The sequence below is a fragment of the Antennarius striatus genome, chromosome 3, assembly GCF_040054535.1.
Source record: "Antennarius striatus isolate MH-2024 chromosome 3, ASM4005453v1, whole genome shotgun sequence".
Classification (NCBI taxonomy): domain Eukaryota; kingdom Metazoa; phylum Chordata; class Actinopteri; order Lophiiformes; family Antennariidae; genus Antennarius; species Antennarius striatus.
Window position 1 is genome coordinate 18877675 of NC_090778.1, and position 21351 is coordinate 18899025.

At 38.6% G+C, this 21351-nt stretch overlaps 2 protein-coding genes across 3 annotated transcripts; both read left to right on the forward strand.

The window, feature by feature from the left end:
• The first annotated feature begins 2791 nt into the window (after positions 1 to 2791).
• LOC137592855 (coiled-coil domain-containing protein 112) lies at positions 2792 to 7463 on the forward strand. 2 transcript variants are annotated; one of them, XM_068311315.1, is made up of 14 exons: positions 2792 to 2852; positions 3318 to 3445; positions 3706 to 3827; positions 4073 to 4162; positions 4376 to 4451; positions 4836 to 4962; positions 5206 to 5322; positions 5531 to 5668; positions 5807 to 5928; positions 6119 to 6245; positions 6449 to 6616; positions 6725 to 6823; positions 6990 to 7108; positions 7223 to 7463. In XM_068311315.1, the coding sequence occupies exons 1-14, from the start codon at positions 2811 to 2813 to the stop codon at positions 7251 to 7253; spliced, it is 1506 nt and encodes a 501-aa protein (XP_068167416.1). In that variant the 5' UTR covers positions 2792 to 2810; the 3' UTR covers positions 7254 to 7463. The 2 variants fall into 2 exon arrangements, with proteins under 2 accessions (XP_068167416.1, XP_068167417.1); XM_068311316.1 differs by lacking the exon at positions 2792 to 2852 and adding an exon at positions 2880 to 3221.
• Positions 7464 to 7647: 184 nt separating this feature from the next.
• On the forward strand, positions 7648 to 20952 carry pggt1b (protein geranylgeranyltransferase type I, beta subunit). The gene is made up of 9 exons (XM_068310600.1): positions 7648 to 7777; positions 8253 to 8371; positions 9498 to 9562; positions 9930 to 10081; positions 10328 to 10460; positions 11483 to 11528; positions 13158 to 13342; positions 14582 to 14690; positions 17707 to 20952. Exons 1-9 carry the CDS (start codon positions 7650 to 7652, stop codon positions 17871 to 17873), a joined length of 1104 nt encoding a protein of 367 aa, XP_068166701.1. The 5' UTR covers positions 7648 to 7649; the 3' UTR covers positions 17874 to 20952.
• The last annotated feature ends 399 nt before the right edge of the window (positions 20953 to 21351 follow it).

Genomic DNA, 21351 nt, shown 5'->3' on the forward strand with positions numbered 1-21351 from the left:
AGTCATCACATACCTGCAGATAATTTCCATGCATATTCGTATTTATACAACTCATTTCAGGCTTTCCCATGCTGAAGGCCTGCGCAAAAGAAGATGTTGGGCTGCTGTTAGTGTCTGGTGAAAGGTCAGAGGATCAGTGTGGTAAACTCTGGGAAATGTCCATGTTGCAGTGCCAGACAGGGGTGTTTGTGTGTGTCCTACTTTGTAATGTTTGTCTTTTCACCAGTCGTATCGAATGCTTGCCTTGAAACTCCATACCTTAAAACAAATCCAATTTGAGAATCCTTCACCACACTTCTTTAGGCATTTTCGAAGTCAGCGCAATAGTATTTTAAAACATTACAGGTACAAGATGAAGTAAGGGCTGCAGCCATACAGGAAAATAGTCAAGTTCTATGTACGATGTGATCATCTAAATGATCTAAAAGATTATCTAAAAATCATCTAAATTTTGCAGGAGGTAATTCCACTTGGACTAAAAAGGTAACTTCAGTGACGGGCTGATGTCACAAACATCAACAGAGAGTGGGGGTCTGAGCCTGAAGCACAGCAGGAAAAGAAATTAGTCTGATCACTTTTCCTTTTCCTTCACAAACTCTGCCATGTTCAAGTTCTTTACTGATATCTACACACACACACACGCACGCACGCACGCACGCACGCGCGCACACACACACACACACACACACACACACACACACGCACACACACACACCTTCTGAGCCTCAGGCTCAAGATGAGCAGGATGAAGCCAGATCCTATTGCTTTTTAACACCATATAGAATTACAGCACTAGTCAGGTGTCAGAACAAATTGTGTGGCCTCTCAGTGGGTGTGCTTTTCTGTGTGTCTCTATGGGAATAAACTTTTGTCTGTGGACGTTGTTTATGTGCATTTCATATGTCCACATAGTTAACCCCTGTAAAAAGCAGGCATGCTGACTGAAAAGACCCCCTTTTAGAAACAGGCTGACATCCAACTGCTCAGCAGGGCTTACATGTCAGAAGTCACCTGAGGTGTAAGAGTCCAAAACAACCCAGGGCTCCACCACTGGAACCACACCAATAAACACAGAGGCAGATGCCATAAATAAGGACGTCAAGGCAGGGGAGAAGCTCAGAGTTCCTCCACCCATGAAACTGACCTCCCACTTCTCAGGGTTAATGACTCATAACATTTCAAATAGGTTGTTAACTCTTAAGAAGGAGTCAAAGTTTGTCTCCCCACTTTCCCTCTTGCCTGCATTGGTTGCTCTACATTTGACTTACTCAGTATCAAAAAGTCATATTAAATAGTTGTTTGGGGGAAAAAAACCTAAACTGTGGAACTGTTATTTTACTCTTGCAAAAGACCTGAAAACTTCATCCACGAATGTTGCCTTGCCGTTTGATCTGAGACTTATACAATCTGTCACAATAACAGCCAAACCACCTACTCTATCCGATAAAGATGACCGTGAGAAAAGGTTAATATGACTTTAAATGGTTTGTTTGTTTGTTTGTTTTTTTGTCTACTATCATTTCAGAGCTGAACTGAATTTAAATCTTAGTATTTACATGTTTGCATGCAAATAGGCTCTGTGTAGATTTCTTCTATTTCATACAAGCATATTTTGTCTAATTTGCTATGCCAGCTAGCATAAGGGTCACTAGATTTTCCTCTTCAATCAAATTATGCAAGTCCCTTGGCTGATGGTGAAGATTGGAAATTACAACGCTCTTCATTATGGAGAGTGGTTGCTATTTATTTTGCGATCACAACTCAGCCACTGCACACATGGGAGAGACCATCCCCAATATCTGCACTCAATAATGGATTTAGGTTTCTATTTTAATCTCTGCTTTTATTGGCCAGCTCTCATAATAATTATAGCTGCTGGCCATCATAAAAAGGCTGGTACAAAAATAGCCAATGCCAGTTATAAGACTGAGTGAGATGCATAGCTCCAAACAGCTAGGTGCAGCTAGATCCACACATGGTTTTGTATCTCAGGAAAAGAAAGGAATTTAAATCAAGTGGATTACTATCAAGTGGACATGTTTTGCAATTTTGGTGGGAGCTAACATTCAAGAGTCAAAGAAATAAGAGGGTGCTTCACAGGCACAGACTCATCCCTTTATATTGAGACCCAAGCAGCCTGATTGAAAAACAACTAGGTGACTTAATTACTAGCAGTTCAACAGAACTTCAACATTTTTATGCAGTGTTAGCATGACCTGTTCAAGTAGATGTACTTTCATAAATAGGTGTACATATTTGCTGTTTGTTTGTGTCCTGTTTACTAAAATATAGTGCTTGTGGATCTTTTTATTTTTATGGATTTTTGACTTGTAAGTTTTATTTTAGCATTGAGTCTCCCAACAAAAGTTGGGTGACAAGAGTGATACAACTCTCAGGTCATTACATTTATTATGCGTGAGACATCAGCCATTTATTTTACATTGATAATATAATGTGGAAATAAATATTTGAATGACATTTAATAGAAGTTGGAAGGAATGAATGGGTTCCCATAAAATAACGTCATCGTGACAGACAATCATTTCGGTTGTGTAACTGATATGGTTACAATCTAGTAATATGAATGTATGACATATTTCCTGATCACCAGACGTGATGGAAACTAATTTGCTCCTGGCACCAGTCTTATTCATTCTTTCGAACTACTGCCATAGGTAAAGTATTTCCATAGTACCAAACTAGTGCCGGTAATACAATCAATCAATGATCTGCAGCGTCCTCTGCTGTTAAGACACTGTAATTACAATTGTACGACGTTCTGTTTAAATAAAGTTTACTTTCCCTCAAACATGGCCACCCTAGCAACCGAAAGCGCAGCGGAAAATCTATCGGTAAATGTTTTTTTTGTTTTGTTTTTTTAGAGAAGCATGTTTTCTAAAACTGACAAGTTTTAGAAGTTACAGAAATTTTTACATTTGTTTTGAGATATGAAGGAATGACGTTTATTTGAACGCCGAGCTCGCTACCTGATCAAGTCTAGCTAACATTTAAGAGGAAATCAACTGCAGCGCCATGGTTTGATCAAACATTAATAATGTTTTAGTTCCCCACAAACACGCCTCAACCCATCCGGCTAACCTTTGCCTTTCATTTTATTAACTTTTTTTTAAAATGTTCACTAGTTTCCTGTAGCATTGTTAGCCACTAATTAGCTACCCTAAATGAGTGTTACCTGGTTTCTATGGATGCGTTTATTTCCGGTAGGACTTTGAAGAAGCCAAACATTAAAGTTGTTGTTGTGGTGGGTCGCGCTAAAACCTGTCTTCCCATTATGTTTTCACTAAACAACACCGCAGGGAGAGGGAGACTCTCTTCTGCAGCGGCCCAGCTCATCATCCGCGGTCACCGCTAACAGCGTGGATCACAAGCCGACCAGGCTGAGAGCAGCGCAGTTTTTCCGGGAAGCACAAACGAACAGGAGGCAGTAAGTGGAATTTAAATGTAATTGCTAATTCTAATAATTTTACACACACTTATGAGAAGTAGCAATCCACGTTACGCATTTTCTTTGAAGTGTAATGTTATTAACTTAAGACTCAATTTTTGTTCATGCTGTTTTAATGCTACCTCTCAATTAGCAAGTGTAAGAAATCAAGTCAGTTCTTGAACTTTATTAATGTGATTGTGTTTCCCTGGTTAAGTTGTGTATTTTAAATTTCAATTTTTCTTCTTTTTTCCTCTCAGGATTGAAAAACTTGAAAAAGACAACACATTGATTGTCCAGTGCAAAAAATATGCCTGGACAGATATTTCTGGAGAACTTGAAGAATATGGAATAATGTTGGAAGACGAAAAAAATGTTGAGCGTGAGTCTTTCCTTTGAATATTTTTATCATCGACATTTCATTGTAGGAAGGCAACGCAGATGAAGCATTATTGTATTCCCATTTGATGTAAACCCTTCTTCCCTGACTTCATTCTTGTACTTCGAGTTCTTTTTCTGATGACGTCACTTGGGTTACTCTCCAGCATTTGAGTTATTACAGGAAAGAAAAGAACCCATCCAGCCTTAACGCTGCTTTTCACAATGTCCTTGGTATTTTTTCTGTAGAGATGAATCTTCAGAAGCAGCTACTGAAGATTCATCATGGTGTGAAGAGATTTCAGAGACAGCTGGCTGATGTGAAGCCAACTCCAGAGAGTAAGAGTTTTATACACCATTATTCTTCACAGTACCTGTAACACAATGGTGTGGCATCACCCTTTTGTTAATTCAGTCATTTGGTGAGATATTTAGGCATGATTAGTACTTGTAACATTCTTTATGTCTGGATAGTTTCATAGCTCCACTAGTATCATGTTGATTTGGCTCAGATTGTAAATTATGTTTTTCTATTTCTGCCTGGGTTTGTAGTGATTGAAAGACTGAAGGAGATAATGTCAGAAGTGGAGACTTCCATCAACACTCTCAAAAAGGAACAGCGGTCAAGGTAATGGGATATAATTAACAAACTAAAAGCAAATTAAATGTAAAAACCAGAAAAATATAAATTGCTATAGGATGAAATGAGCTTAAACATGTTACCTATTGATTGATCCTTCTTGAAATGCTTGTTTTTGATCAAATACATACATAGAAGGCACAATCATGTAAACAATAGAACAGTACATTTAATAAAGAGCAATCAATAAATATGTAGCCCAATTAATGCATTTGTACAGTAGTCTAGTAGTGTGTTTTTAATCAAGGAAAAAATATATATCTGTGTTTACATAAAAGAGTTATCAGTGTTTGCTCCAAAATTGGGATTCAACATATGTTTTGTCTTAAAAATGTTAAGGAAAGTCATTCTTTGTGTTTCTGTACTCCTCAGGTTGGAGGATTTTTTGAATGAGGAGAGGACATGCAGACAGGAGATTACTGCTTATGAGAAAAAGATTGAAAACTGGAGCCTTGCTGTCAAATCTGTCCCCAAACAACCTTCAGGTTCCACCATAAAGGTCTTCACTCCTGTTCTGCTTGCTTGTATTTTTTTGTTTTGTGTTTGAGCTCTTAACATTAGAATGTCAAAAAAAACGTTTTACTTTTTTCTGAAATCATAACACTGCGGTTAATTTCTGTTTTATTGTTTGAATTATTTTATAGCAATAAAAAAACGTTCATCTATTCCCAATAAAAAAATTTTTAAAATATGCATCAAACAAAATGCTTCACTTGATTCATGATATTATCTTTTCTATAAGACCAAACTGTTGAACAGAGACCTTCCTGCAGAGATTAGAGCACTGGAGGCTTTTCTACAAAAGTCTGGTGGCACTTACGGGGGCTGGGATCAAGATGACCACCAAGCCTTCCTTAAAGTAAGACTTCATTGTTATTCTGTATCCATTCTGTAATTTATAATGATGGAAACTTATGTCTTTCTTGTCACATTCCACTTGCAAATAATTGCAGGCCCCTGCAGATTAATTGTTGAATATTTTTGCTTCAGGCATCAGCAGACATCAACGGACAGATGAACTGAGCCATGATCCCTTTCTGTCTTACTCTAATCTGCTTGAATTCCAGGTCTGGACAAAGCACAGAGGGCAACATGTTTACAGGAAGGAGGCCACACTGTACCTACCCACTAAGACGATGGAGGAGATAGAGCAACATGAGGACTGGCATCAAGAGCTGATCTATCTACAGGACAGAAAGAGAGAGGTATTGAATGTTGATAGTTAGTTTCTCAAAAAAATAATGAACTGTTAAATATTAACTATAATGTGGGTAGAATCTTGTTGTGTCTTGACTTTCATCAGCTTAGAAAAACATGTCACTTTATATTTCACTCATTCCCAGGCTATTAAGTGTTGGAAATCCAGTAAACATCAGCAACTCCAGACCAGGAAACAGAATCAGAAGGAGGCAGAGGAGGCAAAAAAGATAGAGCAAGAGGCCAAAAGCCAAACCTATCTGCATAGGTGAGTCAGGAACGGAATGGAATTTATTCCATGGCCAAAGGAGTAAAATACTCTCTAGAGTCATACCATAACATCAGACCTGATGAACACCCAACATGTTTAATTATCCATGTTAAATAAAGAGGAATAATGTCTGTTTAGTTTTTGCCACTTTTATGTGTTGTTTGTCCATTATCCTCGTGTCTTACAGAACTGAGGAAGAGAAGAAGGAGGCAGTCCTGAGACTGAAGGAGTGGAAAGAAGAGAAGGAAAGAAAAAGGCAACAGGAAGAAGAGCAGAGAATGGCCGATGAGATACAAAAAAGTAGACAGGCAAAGGTGATTTTGTGCAGCTGTATCTTTGAAGTGATTCAAAGTCCTGTTTATTTATTTGTCAAAAGGTGGTCCTTCTGTATACATTTTGCTCGTTTGTCTTTGTTTTATGTATTTTTTAACATGAAAATTTAAAAAAAATACATAGAGAAACATGCCAGGGTACAGTATATCTAATTGCATCAATTGAAAGGGTATCTGTGTATCAGGAGGAGCGTCGCCGACAGCGGGAAGTAAAACTTGCTATTGAGGAACACCTAAGACTCAGGAGAGAGGAGGAGGAGGAACACGGAAGGAGAAGGAGAGAAGAAGAGCAAAGGGCTTTGGAGGAGAGGAGAAAGGAGGCATTAAAGGGAATCAAATGCTTTAGTGAAAGGGTAAAAGGCCAGCACAGATTTTGTAATATCTGGTTGTATTTTAGGATTTTTATATCATTGGATTAATAAAAACACTTAGAAAATACCACACCTTCTGGTTCTCTGCAGGATCTTCACAAGGTGGAGGCAAAGCTTCAGGCAAAACAGCTGAGGGAAAAAGAAGAAAAGGAAAGACAGATGAGAATTGCAGCTAAGTTGAAGGAGAAGGTAAGGGTTGTGTATTTGATAAATAAGTGATATATCACAAGATCTCTCAGGATCATTAACATCAAGAATATCATTTCATATCATCTGAATTAGATTATAATCTGAAGTTATATAAATGGCGTTTTTGGTTTAGGAAAAGGTTGATGTTTATTTGTTCTTAATTCAGGTGGACAGTCACGTCAGCAAAGATTCCTCCAGAATTAGTCGTCCTACTAAAGGATGGGAGGAGCGGATGAAACACATCGGACCTTCAGGAGGAGGACCAGTGACACAAATATTTCACAGGTTTGGTTTTATCAAATTTCACTGTCATTAAGCTTGATTTCTTTAAAGGAATGTTTTGACTAAAATAGTTGAGTGCTTATCTGAGTCATTGCTATCACTGATGGTTTCTTACAGAGCTGTTCCGTCCTGGAGACAAGACCTATGATGAGGAAAAGTGGGACTAAACTGAAGTGTCCCACAAATCGATTCAGTGCAGAAACTATATTTCATTAAAAATTACATAATGGACCTTCAACCAGTGTATACTTGCATTTGAATGTACTGTACTCTACCCTGCTCTTTGTAAATATTATTTAAATACATTTAGATTTAGCAAAATTGCAATTAAAAAAAGACAATTGAAATTAAATTAACACATTTCACACCTTTTTATCTCTTGTGGTCTATTTTATTGTGTTTATCAATAACTGCTAACATTCAATATTATCAACTTTCATCAGTATTTCATACCGGTACCTTTGACTGAATGTGCCGTGATGTGAGCTTTTATTTTGAAAAGCAAACGTACCGGAAAAGATACCCCATAGGTGCGGATGTAAAGATGGCCGAAGAGGAAAACGAATTTGAAGCATTCGAGCAAATAGACTTTTTAAGGGATAGACATGTTCGCTTCTTCCAGAGAACCCTTCAGGTCTTACCTGAGAGATACGCCTCACTGGAAACAACTAGGTAGGTTTTCTGGAACGACTAGCAGCCAAGCTAGCTAGGGCCCAAGTGTTTTGAATGGAGGCTGGTGCTACTTGCCTTACCTTAGCTAGCTTGCTAACACCCAGTAGTAATAGAATGAAGTTACTTTGGGTTGGTTTTATCAAGCGTAACGCAACCGGTGTCACAGGGCGAGGTGCTCTAGCATTTACGGTGTAAATAGTTTGAACAAAACAAGTCAAACTTTGTCAGGTTGTTAATTTATAAGAAATATTAATCTTGCTGGAAGAAGGAACAATTAAGTTTTAAGTCAGGCTCTTGATAAATATAGTTTCTATATAGTTTCTAACGTGACTGCTCTCACACACGCTTTAGCTCCGAGTTGTTTCATAGCTCCGATCAGGTGTTCGTTCTTGCTACTTGTGTGTGTGTGTTTTCTGTCCACCACTGATAATTGAGTGAATAATAATAATAACATTACTATTCGTCTCATTTCCAGGTTAACTGTGATATTCTTTGCCTTGTCTGGCCTTGATGTGCTCGACGCTCTGGATGTGATTGATAGACATGTAATCATTGAGTGGATCTACTCACTACAGGTTCTACCTACAGAGGATCGTAAGTGGTCTCACTCTTTGTTTTGTTTTTTACACCAGATTGTGAATAGGTTTGTTAGTTATTTAGGAAAACATTTGCAGTTTAAGAATGGCACAAACAACATAAAGTTGCATAGATACAGATCACTGCCCTCGAAATTGTGACTGTAGTATTTAGTGTGTGTGTGTGTGAGTGTGTGTGTGTGTGTGTGTGTGAGAGTGCGAGAGAGTTGGAGTGTGAGAGATTTGGGGGTGTCTGCCAATATTTTAGGAACTGTCTTCAAATCTTACCACTTCAGCCTGTTTCTGCCCTACCTCTGCATTTATCTCTCACTTAGAAGCCATCTGTTTAAGCCCAGTTGGTACCTTTTAAAGGATCTCAACAGAATTCATGTCAGAATAGCTGTGTTTGTTTTCTGTCATTTTTACATCTGCCATATGTTTGGTGTCTGGCTGTTTCCTGTAACGAGATGGGAAAGTTCAATTATGGGTGTTTTTATTTTTTGTTTCTCAATATATCCCAGAATTTAAAAAAAAAAAAAATTATTTTGAAGCTGTTGAAATGGTTTAGATGTCTAATCAAGCAGAATTGTTTTGAATTTAAGGAAACTGTGTAATACTAAAACTGTAAAATGTGTGTCTGCATCTGTGCTGGACAACGACTGCGCCGGTAGAATTTCAAAGTCAGAATTGGATAGCAGAAAACTTTATATCCAACATTAGCATGCTGAATATAAATTATATTGTTAAAGTATTAATGCAATATTAAGCAAGCAAAACACTTACTATTATTTCTTGTGATATGATCCTAAAGTCTACATATTAGAAACACTGATAAGACAGCTGACAAAATAAAATACTGATTTAAATACAGTAATGGCTTGGCGGTCAAATTCTGCTCAGTGTTCTGTACCACACGGTATGTTTGAAATGGCCAGCAGATGGCAGCGGTGCACTTTTGGTGTCTAATTCAGCTTCTTATTGCCTGCCTAAAGGTCATTTGCAACAGAAAATTAATATACAGTTGATGAGACAGATCCAGCTCAGTCATTTCTTGATCTCTTTTATCATCATGTTCACCGTGTTATAATGATGATTACGGTTTATCTTGCATGTCCATCTGCCCTAACCCTGTTATTCTTTTCAAGAATGTAATCTAAGTCGTTGTGGGTTTCGAGGGTCATCCCACATCGGAGTACCTTACACCACCAAGGTACTGCTTCTCTTCATGCAACACTGTTTTGGAACTTTTTATGTGAAATCATTGTCATCACAGTAATTCCATTATTCTCATGTATTAGAATAGTTTAATATTTCACAATTGCTTGGAATTGCTTCCCCATTGCCATGGAGTCATGATTTCAAAGTAATATCAACCGCAGAGTCATTTCCTATGAAATTTCTTATTCAGACCTTCTTAAATGATGAAATAATGAATTTCTGCTTCGGCTTTTGTTTAAAAATTTCCTGCCACATTTACAATTTGTAATTTCTTCTATAATTTTTTTTCTTCTCCTAATTTTTGGTCTTTCAACCAATCAATTTACGAATACAGTTACTCATTTTGATATTTTCTCCAGGGTCCAGGTGTGTTCCATCCGTATGACAGTGGCCATGTAGCCATGACATACACTGGGCTGTGCTCGCTGCTCATTCTAGGAGACGACTTGAGCCGAGTCAACAAACAGGGCTGTCTGGCTGGTCTTAGAGCTTTGCAGCTGGAAGATGGCAGGTCAGGGGACGAACATACACACACACACACACACACCACACACCACACACCACACACCACACACACACACACACACACACACACACACACACACACTTGTTGCACTGACACCTTCATCTTGAATCAAAATTTACATAATTTTAAAGTGAGCTGTCATAATGTCAGTTCACGAAGTCTTTCACAAAGTTTCAAAGACTGAATATAGATATGGGATTTGCAACTGTGTCTGTGTCTTCTCGCTTTCAGTTTCTATGCAGTGCCAGAGGGAAGTGAAAATGACATCCGGTTTATTTACTGTGCAGCCAGTATCTGTTACATGCTTGATGACTGGTCAGGCATGGACATTCAAAAAGCCATTGAGTACATCAGAGGAAGTTTGGTGAGTAGATGATAAAAATGTGTCTGTGCAATATATAATTTTATTATCAGAATAGCAGAGTGTCCCTGTGCATCAGTCACATCGTAGGACTTAAGTGTTAAGAACAATGATAGAACTCAGATACATCATGCTGCAACTTTTTCCTTGATTGAAAAAAAGAGAACTTGTAATGTTCTCATTCTCTTTGACTGACCTAAACAAAAAGTCTGTTCATCTATTAATTGTGTTTGTTTCCATTATGTAGTAAATATATAAATAACTATCCTGTTCTCTCACCTTATGTCCAAGAGGGTATCTGGAGCACATTTGTGAAACTGTAAGTGCAGGGGTGGCAGAGGGCCAAACTGTAGATAGGAAGGTGGGGTGGTGGTGGGGTGGGGGAGCGGAAAAGGAAGTACCCAATGATGAGATGAGAGTGCATGTATATAACATCCTGTGTGTTTTTTTTTCAAATCAGAATGGAAGAAAATGGATGTTACAATAATTTTAAAACTGCCTTATTTAAAACCCAGAAAGTGAAGTCTTGCTGCACCACTAATAAATGAACATGAGAGATTTCTATTCCAGGCAAATAGGACTGCCCCTTTCATGGTGCAACCTCTGATTCATTCAAAGCAGGGCTTCTACATTTGAATGGGGAGAATAGACCACCCACCTTCCGTAGGTGGCACTCTGCCTAGAAATAGTTCGTTAATAATGAATGTGATGGTTGAGCAGTGTTTAATGGTCTTAAAGCTGAATCTTAGGTTTTTCTATCTACCCTAAGAATATGTGTTCCAAGTTTATTTACCACATCAGTCCATTTTTTGTCAGATTATTCACTGATGGTTACTTGAGCCCATGTGTTTGTTGTTCCTGTCTCCTGTGGAGGCTCCAAAAACAGAGACGCTGACATTCACCTCTCTGCTTTGGCTTATTTTATGCATTTCATTGTCTTCAGACAAATGCATATTTTAATAGGCTTTCTTGTCACAAAAAATACTTCTTGTCTTATATTGTGTTTTTCTTTGTGTTCTGCTCAGTCATATGACAATGGATTTGGCCAGGGAGCTGGGCGAGAGTCTCATGGTGAGCATGTTCATCTTCTTCTGCTTCATGTTTGGTTACAGGATCAGGAATCTGCGTTTGAAGCTGAAATAATGAGTCTTGGTATCCCAGAATAAATTATGTTTTATGAATATACTGTATTCTTCATTTTCAAGTCAAAAAGGTTCTTATGAGATCAAAACATTTGCTGGTGTGTTGGTGGGTCATGTTAGAGGGCATGAAAGTGGCTGATGGGAATAAAGGGTTTAAGGGATTAACCCATAAAACCTTTTTAGAATCACTGTCTTCATTCATTCCCCCCTGGTTCAAATGAGACCTTTTTATTCTGAAACAAAATCCTTCCTACACACACACACACACACACACACACACACACACACACACACACACACACACACACACACACACACACACACACACACACACACACACACACACACACACACACACACACACACACACACACACACACACACACACCAAAAATCATATCAGTCACCTTTTTGATGTATTTCCTCTTAAGTTTGTGACACTATGCTATAGTGTTCCAGTGAATATTGGCCATTTCCCTCCTTGCTCATGAGAGTCTTTGTTGTGTCTTGGCTCATAAACTCTGTCTGAGGCCTGATTTCACATCAGATATTCAGTAGGCGCCCAATTACCATCCTGTGATCAAACAAAGTTGTTTTTCAGAAGCTGAGCCGGGGTTAGAAAGTGCCTTTACTGTGTCTTCATTTTTTTTACCATTTATAACATAGCTGTATACATTTCCTTCATCTTTATATTATGTAATGTTGTTTTCATATAAATGCACATAAAATGTCCCAGTTGTTGGTTTCTATTAATAAGAGATTGTGGTCCATGTTGAGAAATGGCTGCATTCAACTGTGAATATTAATCATCATGGAAAGGAGTGCCAGAGGCTGTTTTCAGTGCGTTCTGTTTTTATATGTAAAATTTCATTGCTTGCATTGAAGCTTATGACAAATCCCGACCAAATGCTATAGAGTTATTGGTTTTGGATTCTTCACATATCTGTTTGATCTAGATTTTTATATTTGCTCTTACCTCCCTGTGCTTGCAGCAGATATAGAACTTGACATGGCTGATCTGAGACACGTTGTAATGTGTCAGCAGAATTATACCCCTACATGTTGGGTTTTTTTTGTTGGTTTTTGTCCCCTCATTTGAACACACAAACACAGATAACCAGCAAGGCTGGCAGTAACCTGCTTTTTAAGGACAAGCTCAAAGTTAGTTTGACAGCTAGTTTGCATGAAGTGATGGATAGCTGCTGCTCCTTCCTGCACTGATAACAGCCTGCCATTAATCAACAAATACGTGTTAATGTCATTCCGGCTGAAGGGACACTCTGCATTCTTCTCCAAAGCTATTCCACTTAGAAGTTCTTCATTTTTGTGCGGAAAAGTCTAAAGATAAAATTACTTTCCTCACTAGTTTGCATTTCTGAAGATTCATACTAAACAAAAGGTCGCCCCACATTTTGCTATCTGTCATTGAACAGTGACATCCCTTCTTATAATGGACTTTCTCAGAAATCAACACTTTCTTCTAATTTAGCTCATTTGCTTTGCCAGTTACCCATAATCCCTTGAGCAGCATGTTATGCACCCGCCTATCTGTGTCCAGGTGGCTGGACTTACTGCGCCATTGCCTCACTGTGTCTAATGGGTCAACTGGAGGAGGCGCTGAGTCAGCGGGAGCTGGACAGGATCCGCCGTTGGTGCATCATGAGGCAGCAGAGCGGCTTCCACGGCCGCCCCAACAAACCTGTAGACACATGCTACTCCTTCTGGGTGGGAGCTACGCTCGAGGTACCGACTGGTGTAACAGACACAGCCATGTATTCACTTATACTCTTGTACATACATTAAGATGTTAGTGCATTTAAGTATTTTTAGCACATAATTTGAACTTGGGAGAAGACTTTAGAGTAAAGTTTTAAAAAGAACATCAGCTTCATTACATGGGGCATGTTTAAAAATGGCAGTGTGTATATTCACACTGTCTGAACAACTGTTTTAATCCTCCACACCCATGTAGAGTGATACTGATAGTAGATTGCAGTCATATCTGGGGGCCTATGGTTAATCCACTGATTCCCACAGGCTGAATCTGAAAAAATAAATATGTGATTAATAGTGACTGAGCTATGGGTCTGTGAAATGTGTTTCCTTACTGAAAGATAGGCTGTGAATATTTACCCATGAGGCACAGCAGTGCAACTGCTTTGATGATTAAAGTCTCCTGAGAAACTGATGGGGTCAGAACATGTCAATTAATGTTTTGTGTGCTCCACTATTTCAAAACAGCAGTCCTCAATTAAATACTGAATCTTGTCAGAGCTGTTTAAAAATGTATTTTAAAGCCAAAAACTGTATCATCTCAGATATTTAGGCTACCTCCTGAAATGATATTTGCTGTAATGACATAAATGCATGATTAGAAATGTCTTAAATAACTTAAGGCTGTTTCGTTGTTTTCTGAAATGGTTTATGAACAAAAAAAAACAACAACTCGTTGATACAAAGAAATCATCTGGAATTCTCTCACTGCCCGACTGAACTTAAAGGTGATCTACCCCACAGGGACCAGTGGAGTTACAGTGAAATGACCATGGTTGTAGTTCATGAAATCACTGTGTTGGTGGGTGGCACGTGGATTAATACAAGCATGCAGACTGCAGTCTTTCACAGACTCCGAGCCAAAGGATGCATTGCTATTATTAAACCCCCCACCCCTACTCCCCAGGCAGCCATGAGTAAGCCACAGACACACGCTTGAGGAAAACGCAGGAAAAATCTTCATTTGACACAGCTTAGACTAAAAGTTTTAAATAATTTGAATATAAAATATGGAATCGATAGATAGGTTGATCAATACTTTATTACCGGTAATCACCAAAGGGAAACTCGGTCAAAATATCAATCAGTGACGACAGTTTTTCACATTTGTGAGCTTAATTTCAAGAATATTATCTCTGTCTACTATGAAACATGGTCAGCAACCACGTAAATTATTATCTCACACTTTCACTTTCTCTCCAATCCTAGCTTTTGGATGTGTTCCAGTATTCCAACTTTGACAAAAACAGGAGCTTCATCCTATCCACACAGGATCGGTTGGTTGGAGGATTTGCCAAATGGCCAGACAGCCATCCAGGTAATGTGTCCCACATTTATCAGGTAAAGTTCAATTAGAAATATCAATAATGAAAAAAACCCCAGTGAAATGCCGTGCCTGTAGGTGTGATTCTTATGGTGTAGTTCTGTTTTACTCCACAGTGAGGTGGATATCTATCAATTAAAGAGTGACACAAATCCCAGAATACAGCACGCCTTAAAGAGCTATTAGATAAAATACTGGAGTTCTACATTACACAACCATCAACTGTCTGCTGACATAATGAAGAGACGTCTGTGCTTGCAATCCGACTTTGATATCCTGTCAGCTCAAGCTGAATTTCTCCTTTCTAAATTTCGACATGGATGTTACGAGCATGGAGAAAAGATTAGACGATTCCTTGCTTATCAGATACAACAAAGAACTGCCAATCAGACAATACCTGCGGACAGTGATGAACAGGGTGTAAAGAGTACAGATAGCCTCAAAATAATTATGTTTCCAAACGTTCTACCTGTCATTATACACATCAGAGCATTTGACGACACACGCAGCAGCACAATGTTTAACACCTTTGTGTGTCATGGAAAAAGACCTCTTGGCTGCTGAAATAATATAAGCAATCAAATTTTCAGATCAATTCACCTCTTTGTGTCTTGTCAGTTTATGAAGAATCATTTGCACTTAAAATCTTGCCTTTAACCGTTCACCAAGCAGTTACCTCTGTAATTCTCAAAAATAGAAAAAAACCCTCTTCAGTGTACGTCAGTTATTTAAATTCCTCTTTTAATATCAGACATCTTTTTAATATTCGGTATAGCCCCGGTAAACCAGAACTGGTCCTTTCACTGGATGCTGAGGATGCATTTGACTCTTTTCAGCAAGGATTCCCTTGTCACCACTTCTTTTTGCGATCACAGTGGAGCCACTGGGGGGTGAGCTAGGGTTTCGTTTCTGTCTTCTTGTATTATTTTGTTGGATTTGTGTTGGAAGGAAAATTGTAAAATGTGAAAACAAAATTAAAAAAAGACCCTCCAAAAAAAAAAAAAAATCTTATTATATAAAAGACCACAATAGCAGCAAGGGTAGAACGGTGTGTTTAAAGTCCTTAGGAAGTAAACACAGACTAAAGAGAAAACTATTCAACATTTTGTTGAATAGTTTTCTCTTTAGAGTCTGTGTTTACTTTACTTTCAGTATCATCAAAAGTCCTGAGGACGAAAGGATGATGGATCAAAGCAGTTTCAGTTTCTTTTCTTCTTCCTGTTTCCACTGAATAGGTTCTGCCCTCCACAGGTGCCCAGAGGTCGGGGTGGAGTTCTCATTGTCTGTCTTTATTTGAGTTCAATGGAAGTCATGTAACCCAAAACGTCAGTGGTACACAAGCAGTATGTGTTCCTGTGTTCATGCTCCTCCCTGTTAGACGTCGATACATCGGCCCATCCGTAGCCCAGGGAAACAGGAGCTCAAGCTCCTCACGTTACAGTAACAAGGCAGGGAGGATAAACTGTAAGAAACAATTACACCTTTCTGATAAAGCCTTGTAAAAAACATAGGGAACAAAGGAGACGTTTAGGAAATGATAAAAGGGATTCTTTGCTCTTTGGGTCCTGATATCATTCTGTGTCTTCTGCGGTTGTGCATAGATACTGATGTCCAGGGACTTGGCTGAGATGATAAGAAGGTAACAGAGACGTGGAACAAAAGAAGGTGCTGCATATTTGTCAAATTGATTTAGACTAAATATAGCCAAATGTAATTTGAACCCATGAGATAGTCTGATTCTGTTCGTAGTAGGTTCATAACATCAGTTTCCATGGAGCAGTTGGTAATAATATTAAGAAAGAAAGAGTATGATCAAAATATTAATCCAAATTAAAAGTCGAGTAAAACGTCTCCTATAAACCCTAAAAAGATCCTCAATTCCCTTCATTGGCGAAAAAACAACTGAATAGATGAACTACGGATGGACTGCAGAAGTATCTTTACGCAACCTTTGCTTTCAAAAGAAGTCATTGCCTGTAAATAGCAAAAGTGACAATTGTCACTTGATACAATGGGTTTATCAAGTGGAACTGGAAAATTCTGTGAAGTATGAGGGGCATCACTTGTAGTGACGAGTCTATAGAGAGTAGTATTCTCTATAGAGAGATGTATTCTGTGAGGGACGTCTAAAAATATTCTGTATGAGAGCTTTTTACTGTAATCGTCACGGTTATCCCAGCTGACTACAGGTGAGAGCCAGGTTACTCTCTGGTGGCAGACACGGGGAGAACATACAAACCCCGCACAGAGTGGACTCAAACCCAGAACCTTCTTGCCGTGAGGCTACAACGCTACCCGCTGCGCCACTGTGCTGCGGGTAGAGAACCACTGCTGTTTAGTTTACCCTTCCTCCATTGCAGGAATTGACTCTGTTAATCCCAAAATCAGCATGTGATGTGTAAATAATGAGATGGCTGACTACACTCAGAAGTGGTTCCAGGTGATCGTGAAGTTTGATATTTTACGACTATCAGCTGAATTTTCCAATTGAAATTGCTGCCATCTGAAAGAATAATGCTGAAGTAACTCTAACCCAAAACAAAACATTTGATTGGGAGTTTTTTATGATATTATGTGTGTGATTGTACTAATTCAGACGTCATGAGCAAAACCCTGAGTTGAACTCCTTTTGAATCCTGGTCGATGCGGCTGATAGCGTTCTAATTGATTTTCATGCCTGTGCCCACTGATCTGTCATTTCATTATAATTCAATTACTGCTCCATTTACTAGCCTTTGCAGCTCTTACTCTGGTCTCAAGGGAGGGAAAGGGTCATGGTGCATTCACATGTGCATTATTTATATCTTCTTAAAGGGGCAGTACAACAAAAACAGTTCTTGTCTATTACAATGACTTAATGGAAAATTAGGATTTTGTTTATTAAACGAGTAATAGAGTGATGTAACAAACTTTTGTTGCATTTTTGACCAGGTTTCTCCCTTCACCCTCCTTTTTCTCCATGTTTTTCATTATTTCCCTCTGCCTTTCTCTCACCATTTCTGTACACCAGATCCGCTCCATGCCTACCTAGGGCTGTGTGGTCTGTCTCTGATTGGAGAGCCGAATCTGAGGAAGGTCCACCCAGCTCTTAACATCACCCAGAGAGCCTTTCAGCACCTCCAGCAGCTGCAGGAGACATGGAGGGACAGCGCTCGCAGCTGCATCAGACACCACTGACAGCAGAATAACAGTGGTCTGTTAAAGGAAACAGAACTTTACTGTCTCCAAGACTTCTGGTCTCTCATCTGAGAGACTTTGTCATGTTAGGAAACAGAAAGATTTGGATTTTCTTTCTTTAAAGTTACAGAATATTGACTTTCGAGAGCTTTTTTCAAGTCCATCAAAAGTGACTTTTCTGTTAAGCAATATTAGCAACACTTCTGCTGCCTTTAAACAAAATCGCAGTTGATAACAATGTGCATTTTGGTTCTCGAGATTTATATGTACCTGAAAATCTAACATCTCTACGGAGACTCAAAGAAATGCCTCATTTTTACATGCTTTTTATTAGAAATGTTTTGGAAGCTTCACGCTTCTTAGCCTCATCACCTTAGTCAAAAACACAACCAGGGATGAACATTGCTGACCTACTTCACGTGGACAAATGTTATAGTCAATGACCCAGAGGAGGGGACGTCTCATTTGTGTGGTATTATAGTAACTGGTGACTTTTGTAGTTGAAGGTTGCTCAATTAATTTGTTTTTTTCTACTTTTACTGAATAATGCGCCATATATTTAGAAAAGATGATAAATAATGATTTGTTTTTGTTCAGTAATCTGAAGGAAAAATGTGAACAAAGCTTGTTTTTTTTGGATTGACATCCTTTCATCGTACGAAAGCACTCCTGAGGCACTGACCTTCCTCTTATGTGTTTTTCTGTCCTCTGATGTCTTCATTCTCGCTTTGCGCCTGAACTTTGTCAGAACCTCAAGGTCCGAAACCTGTTGGATTAATTCTCCCTGCTCTCTCGCCTCAGCTCCCTTCAGTTTCACCGATGCAGGCTTTTCAATGAACAGAAGAGATTTTAAAAAAACTGCTGGACCAAATTTCATGAAAAAAAACCTGCTAAACAAAAGTAACCAGAGGGCCAGATGTATAACTTGTCTACGACATTTAAACGTTTTCCTAGAGGCTTTATCAGATGTAAGAAAAGTCAAAGCTTTTATATTTCATACTTGAGGCTGACATGAAATTAGTTTGAGCCTCTTGACATCTCCTGACATCCCCTACATACTGATCGCACTCTCTTTGAGCAGCATTCATACTCCTTGCAGGAACCAACCACTGAAATCAATAGAAGCTAGAATCATTTTATTCTACAACACCGAAGATTGAATTATTTTTAGGACAAAGAATGAGTGACAAAAAAAAAAAAAATTATTACATGAGTAGAATGTCTCAATGAGAGTCAAAATACTAAAACAGTTGTTTTCCAGTGTGGGAGCCACTTACATTAGAGCCCTTGGGTATTGACTCCCCCCAATATTTGATCAATAGGACAACCAGCCATTAAAAGCCAAGTGAATATAAGTGACCTTCCAACCTTCTTTAGCTGTGCTACAAAGTGTGTATATTTTCCTAGCAGTTCATCTTCTCACATTAGTACTCTGATCACCAACAAGTAACATTTACAGCAGTTACCTCCTTTCATCTTAAACTTACTGTCCCTACAAACACTTGCTCCTTGAGGTGATGAATGAGGAGATCATTCTGTCATCTTAGGTCAGAAATGCAACATGTTTCTTGTGTGAGTCCACACCGACACCAGATCCTGTCTCCCTTTTCATTTGCCATTGTTTTCCGTCAGGCAAAGCAAGAAAACAGGAGTGTAGAGAAGAGAGGAGCGGTGACTGAATAAATCATTCGGACCATTTATTATTCATCGTAAACCGTCTGAGACCGGACACTACTCTGAGGCCTAACCAAACCCCCAGTGTTATATACCTTTCCATCTGTGCTAAAACGATTGCATCCATGTTACTGTATTGTGTTGCTATTCTGCCTAAGCCAGTAGGCCTGCTCAGTTTTGTCTTGCTGATCTTACCGACTTCTCTTTTGCCAATTTTTATATTAGATTCTTCAGAATATATATAAAATGTTTATTACCCTTTGGGAAAGTTAGTTGTATTATGTGGATCTCACTGTTTCCCACCCTGCTGTATCTCTGATTGGTCTAGCCTGGTGGTCTTGGCCCAGGTCTAATCAGTCACATGCCTGAATCTCACCAAACAAACCAACACACACTACCAGTGAGGAGTAGACTATCTTGTCAAGATAGGCAGTGGAATCCAAAATAATGTGCTCATTTACGTATGAGTTGAAGTTGCTGGATTTTGAGTTTCAGACACATTACACTATAAGCATCTAAAAATCCACTTGATTAGTCATTGTATTTGTCACTTTGCAATGAAAAAAAATGCACTAAAATAAAACATGAAAGTCATCCACGCATCTTCTGTAATGATATTCAATAGCGAGACCACTTAATTTTAACTCTCAAATGTGCCTCACTCAGCATTATTCTGAGTCACTTGACTCTGCTTTCTACATGGACAACATGCTTAGCTTGGCTGTTTCTGAGTGTTCACTGGAGGCCAGAGGTGTTTAATTCTTTCAACCCTGACTTGTAAACAGTCGTTCCCCTCTGACCTCAGTTAAGTTCACTCTGGATTTCTGTAAATGTTTGATTGATGATATATTTCCAGAACAAGGGGAAACTTCATTAGACTTTTACTGATTAAATTGGTTTAATGGATCTGCCTTGATGCAGATGAGGGCAGCATCTCAGCACTTGTTACATCACATGCCCCTTTTTTTGCTGCATCATACTGCAGTAAAGTATCTAAGAGCGGCGAGTGCTTTTAGGGCCGCTGCAGTGACGGCTTTATTCAGAAGGTCCGAAGATTTGAAAAGTTCATAAGACACAGCCAGAAATGTAACAAACAGATGGCCGAACATAGATTCTCTGTCATAACAATACTGTAACAATAAATATAACAGGATTTATTTTTTCTATGCTTGGCAGAGATGATGACCTAGATAACAATGTAAATTATAAATATGTGACTTATAATGTGCAAGTGCTCAAGATGAAATGTTTACAGCTGCATTAATGTGATGGTTCGAGGAGTTGGGTGTGCAAATGTTGATACATGATGTTAAGTACTCCAGCTCTGAATTGAAGACGGTAATGTTGAGCCATGCTTGGCAGTGCATTATATTTATGATGAATAAAAATCACCTACTACCTTTTAGTCATTCTTGTGTTTGTGAGTGTCCTGTCATGGTTTCACATCTACGTGAGTACATCTTTGTGGTCATTTTATCCCCTCAGCATCATCGTTGTGGTCAGATAGTTCAAGGATTGCCAAAGTAAGTTTGAAAAGTATTGTGTATAGCTGACATTTTACACCAAATCTTGTTATAAAAGGACAATCTGTCCTAGTGCTGGAGAACATGTTGCTATGTTTCCACATATGTCATGATTTCTGTCAAGTTTAATGAGCATTTACAAAACATACTGAACAATGAATATCCTTTGAAAGACTTGATACGGTCTAAAAATAAAAGAACAGTCATTGATCGAGATTGAATATCTTAAATCTGATCAAATCAAGAAGATTTAACATTTCCTTGGTAGTTGTGCCGTACTT

Bases quoted from the DNA above. Each gene is read 5' to 3' on its own strand.
- LOC137592855 (XM_068311315.1), top strand. From the start codon at position 2,811: ATGGCCACCCTAGCAACCGAAAGCGCAGCGGAAAATCTATCG. The intron at 4,163-4,375 runs GTAAGAGTTTTA...CTGGGTTTGTAG, and splicing joins TGTGAAGCCAACTCCAGAGA to TGATTGAAAGACTGAAGGAG. The intron at 5,929-6,118 runs GTGAGTCAGGAA...CGTGTCTTACAG, and splicing joins AGCCAAACCTATCTGCATAG to AACTGAGGAAGAGAAGAAGG.
- pggt1b (XM_068310600.1), top strand. From the start codon at position 7,650: ATGGCCGAAGAGGAAAACGAATTTGAAGCATTCGAGCAAATAGACTTT. The intron at 10,082-10,327 runs GTCAGGGGACGA...TCTCGCTTTCAG, and splicing joins TTGCAGCTGGAAGATGGCAG to TTTCTATGCAGTGCCAGAGG. The intron at 11,529-13,157 runs GTGAGCATGTTC...ATCTGTGTCCAG, and splicing joins AGCTGGGCGAGAGTCTCATG to GTGGCTGGACTTACTGCGCC.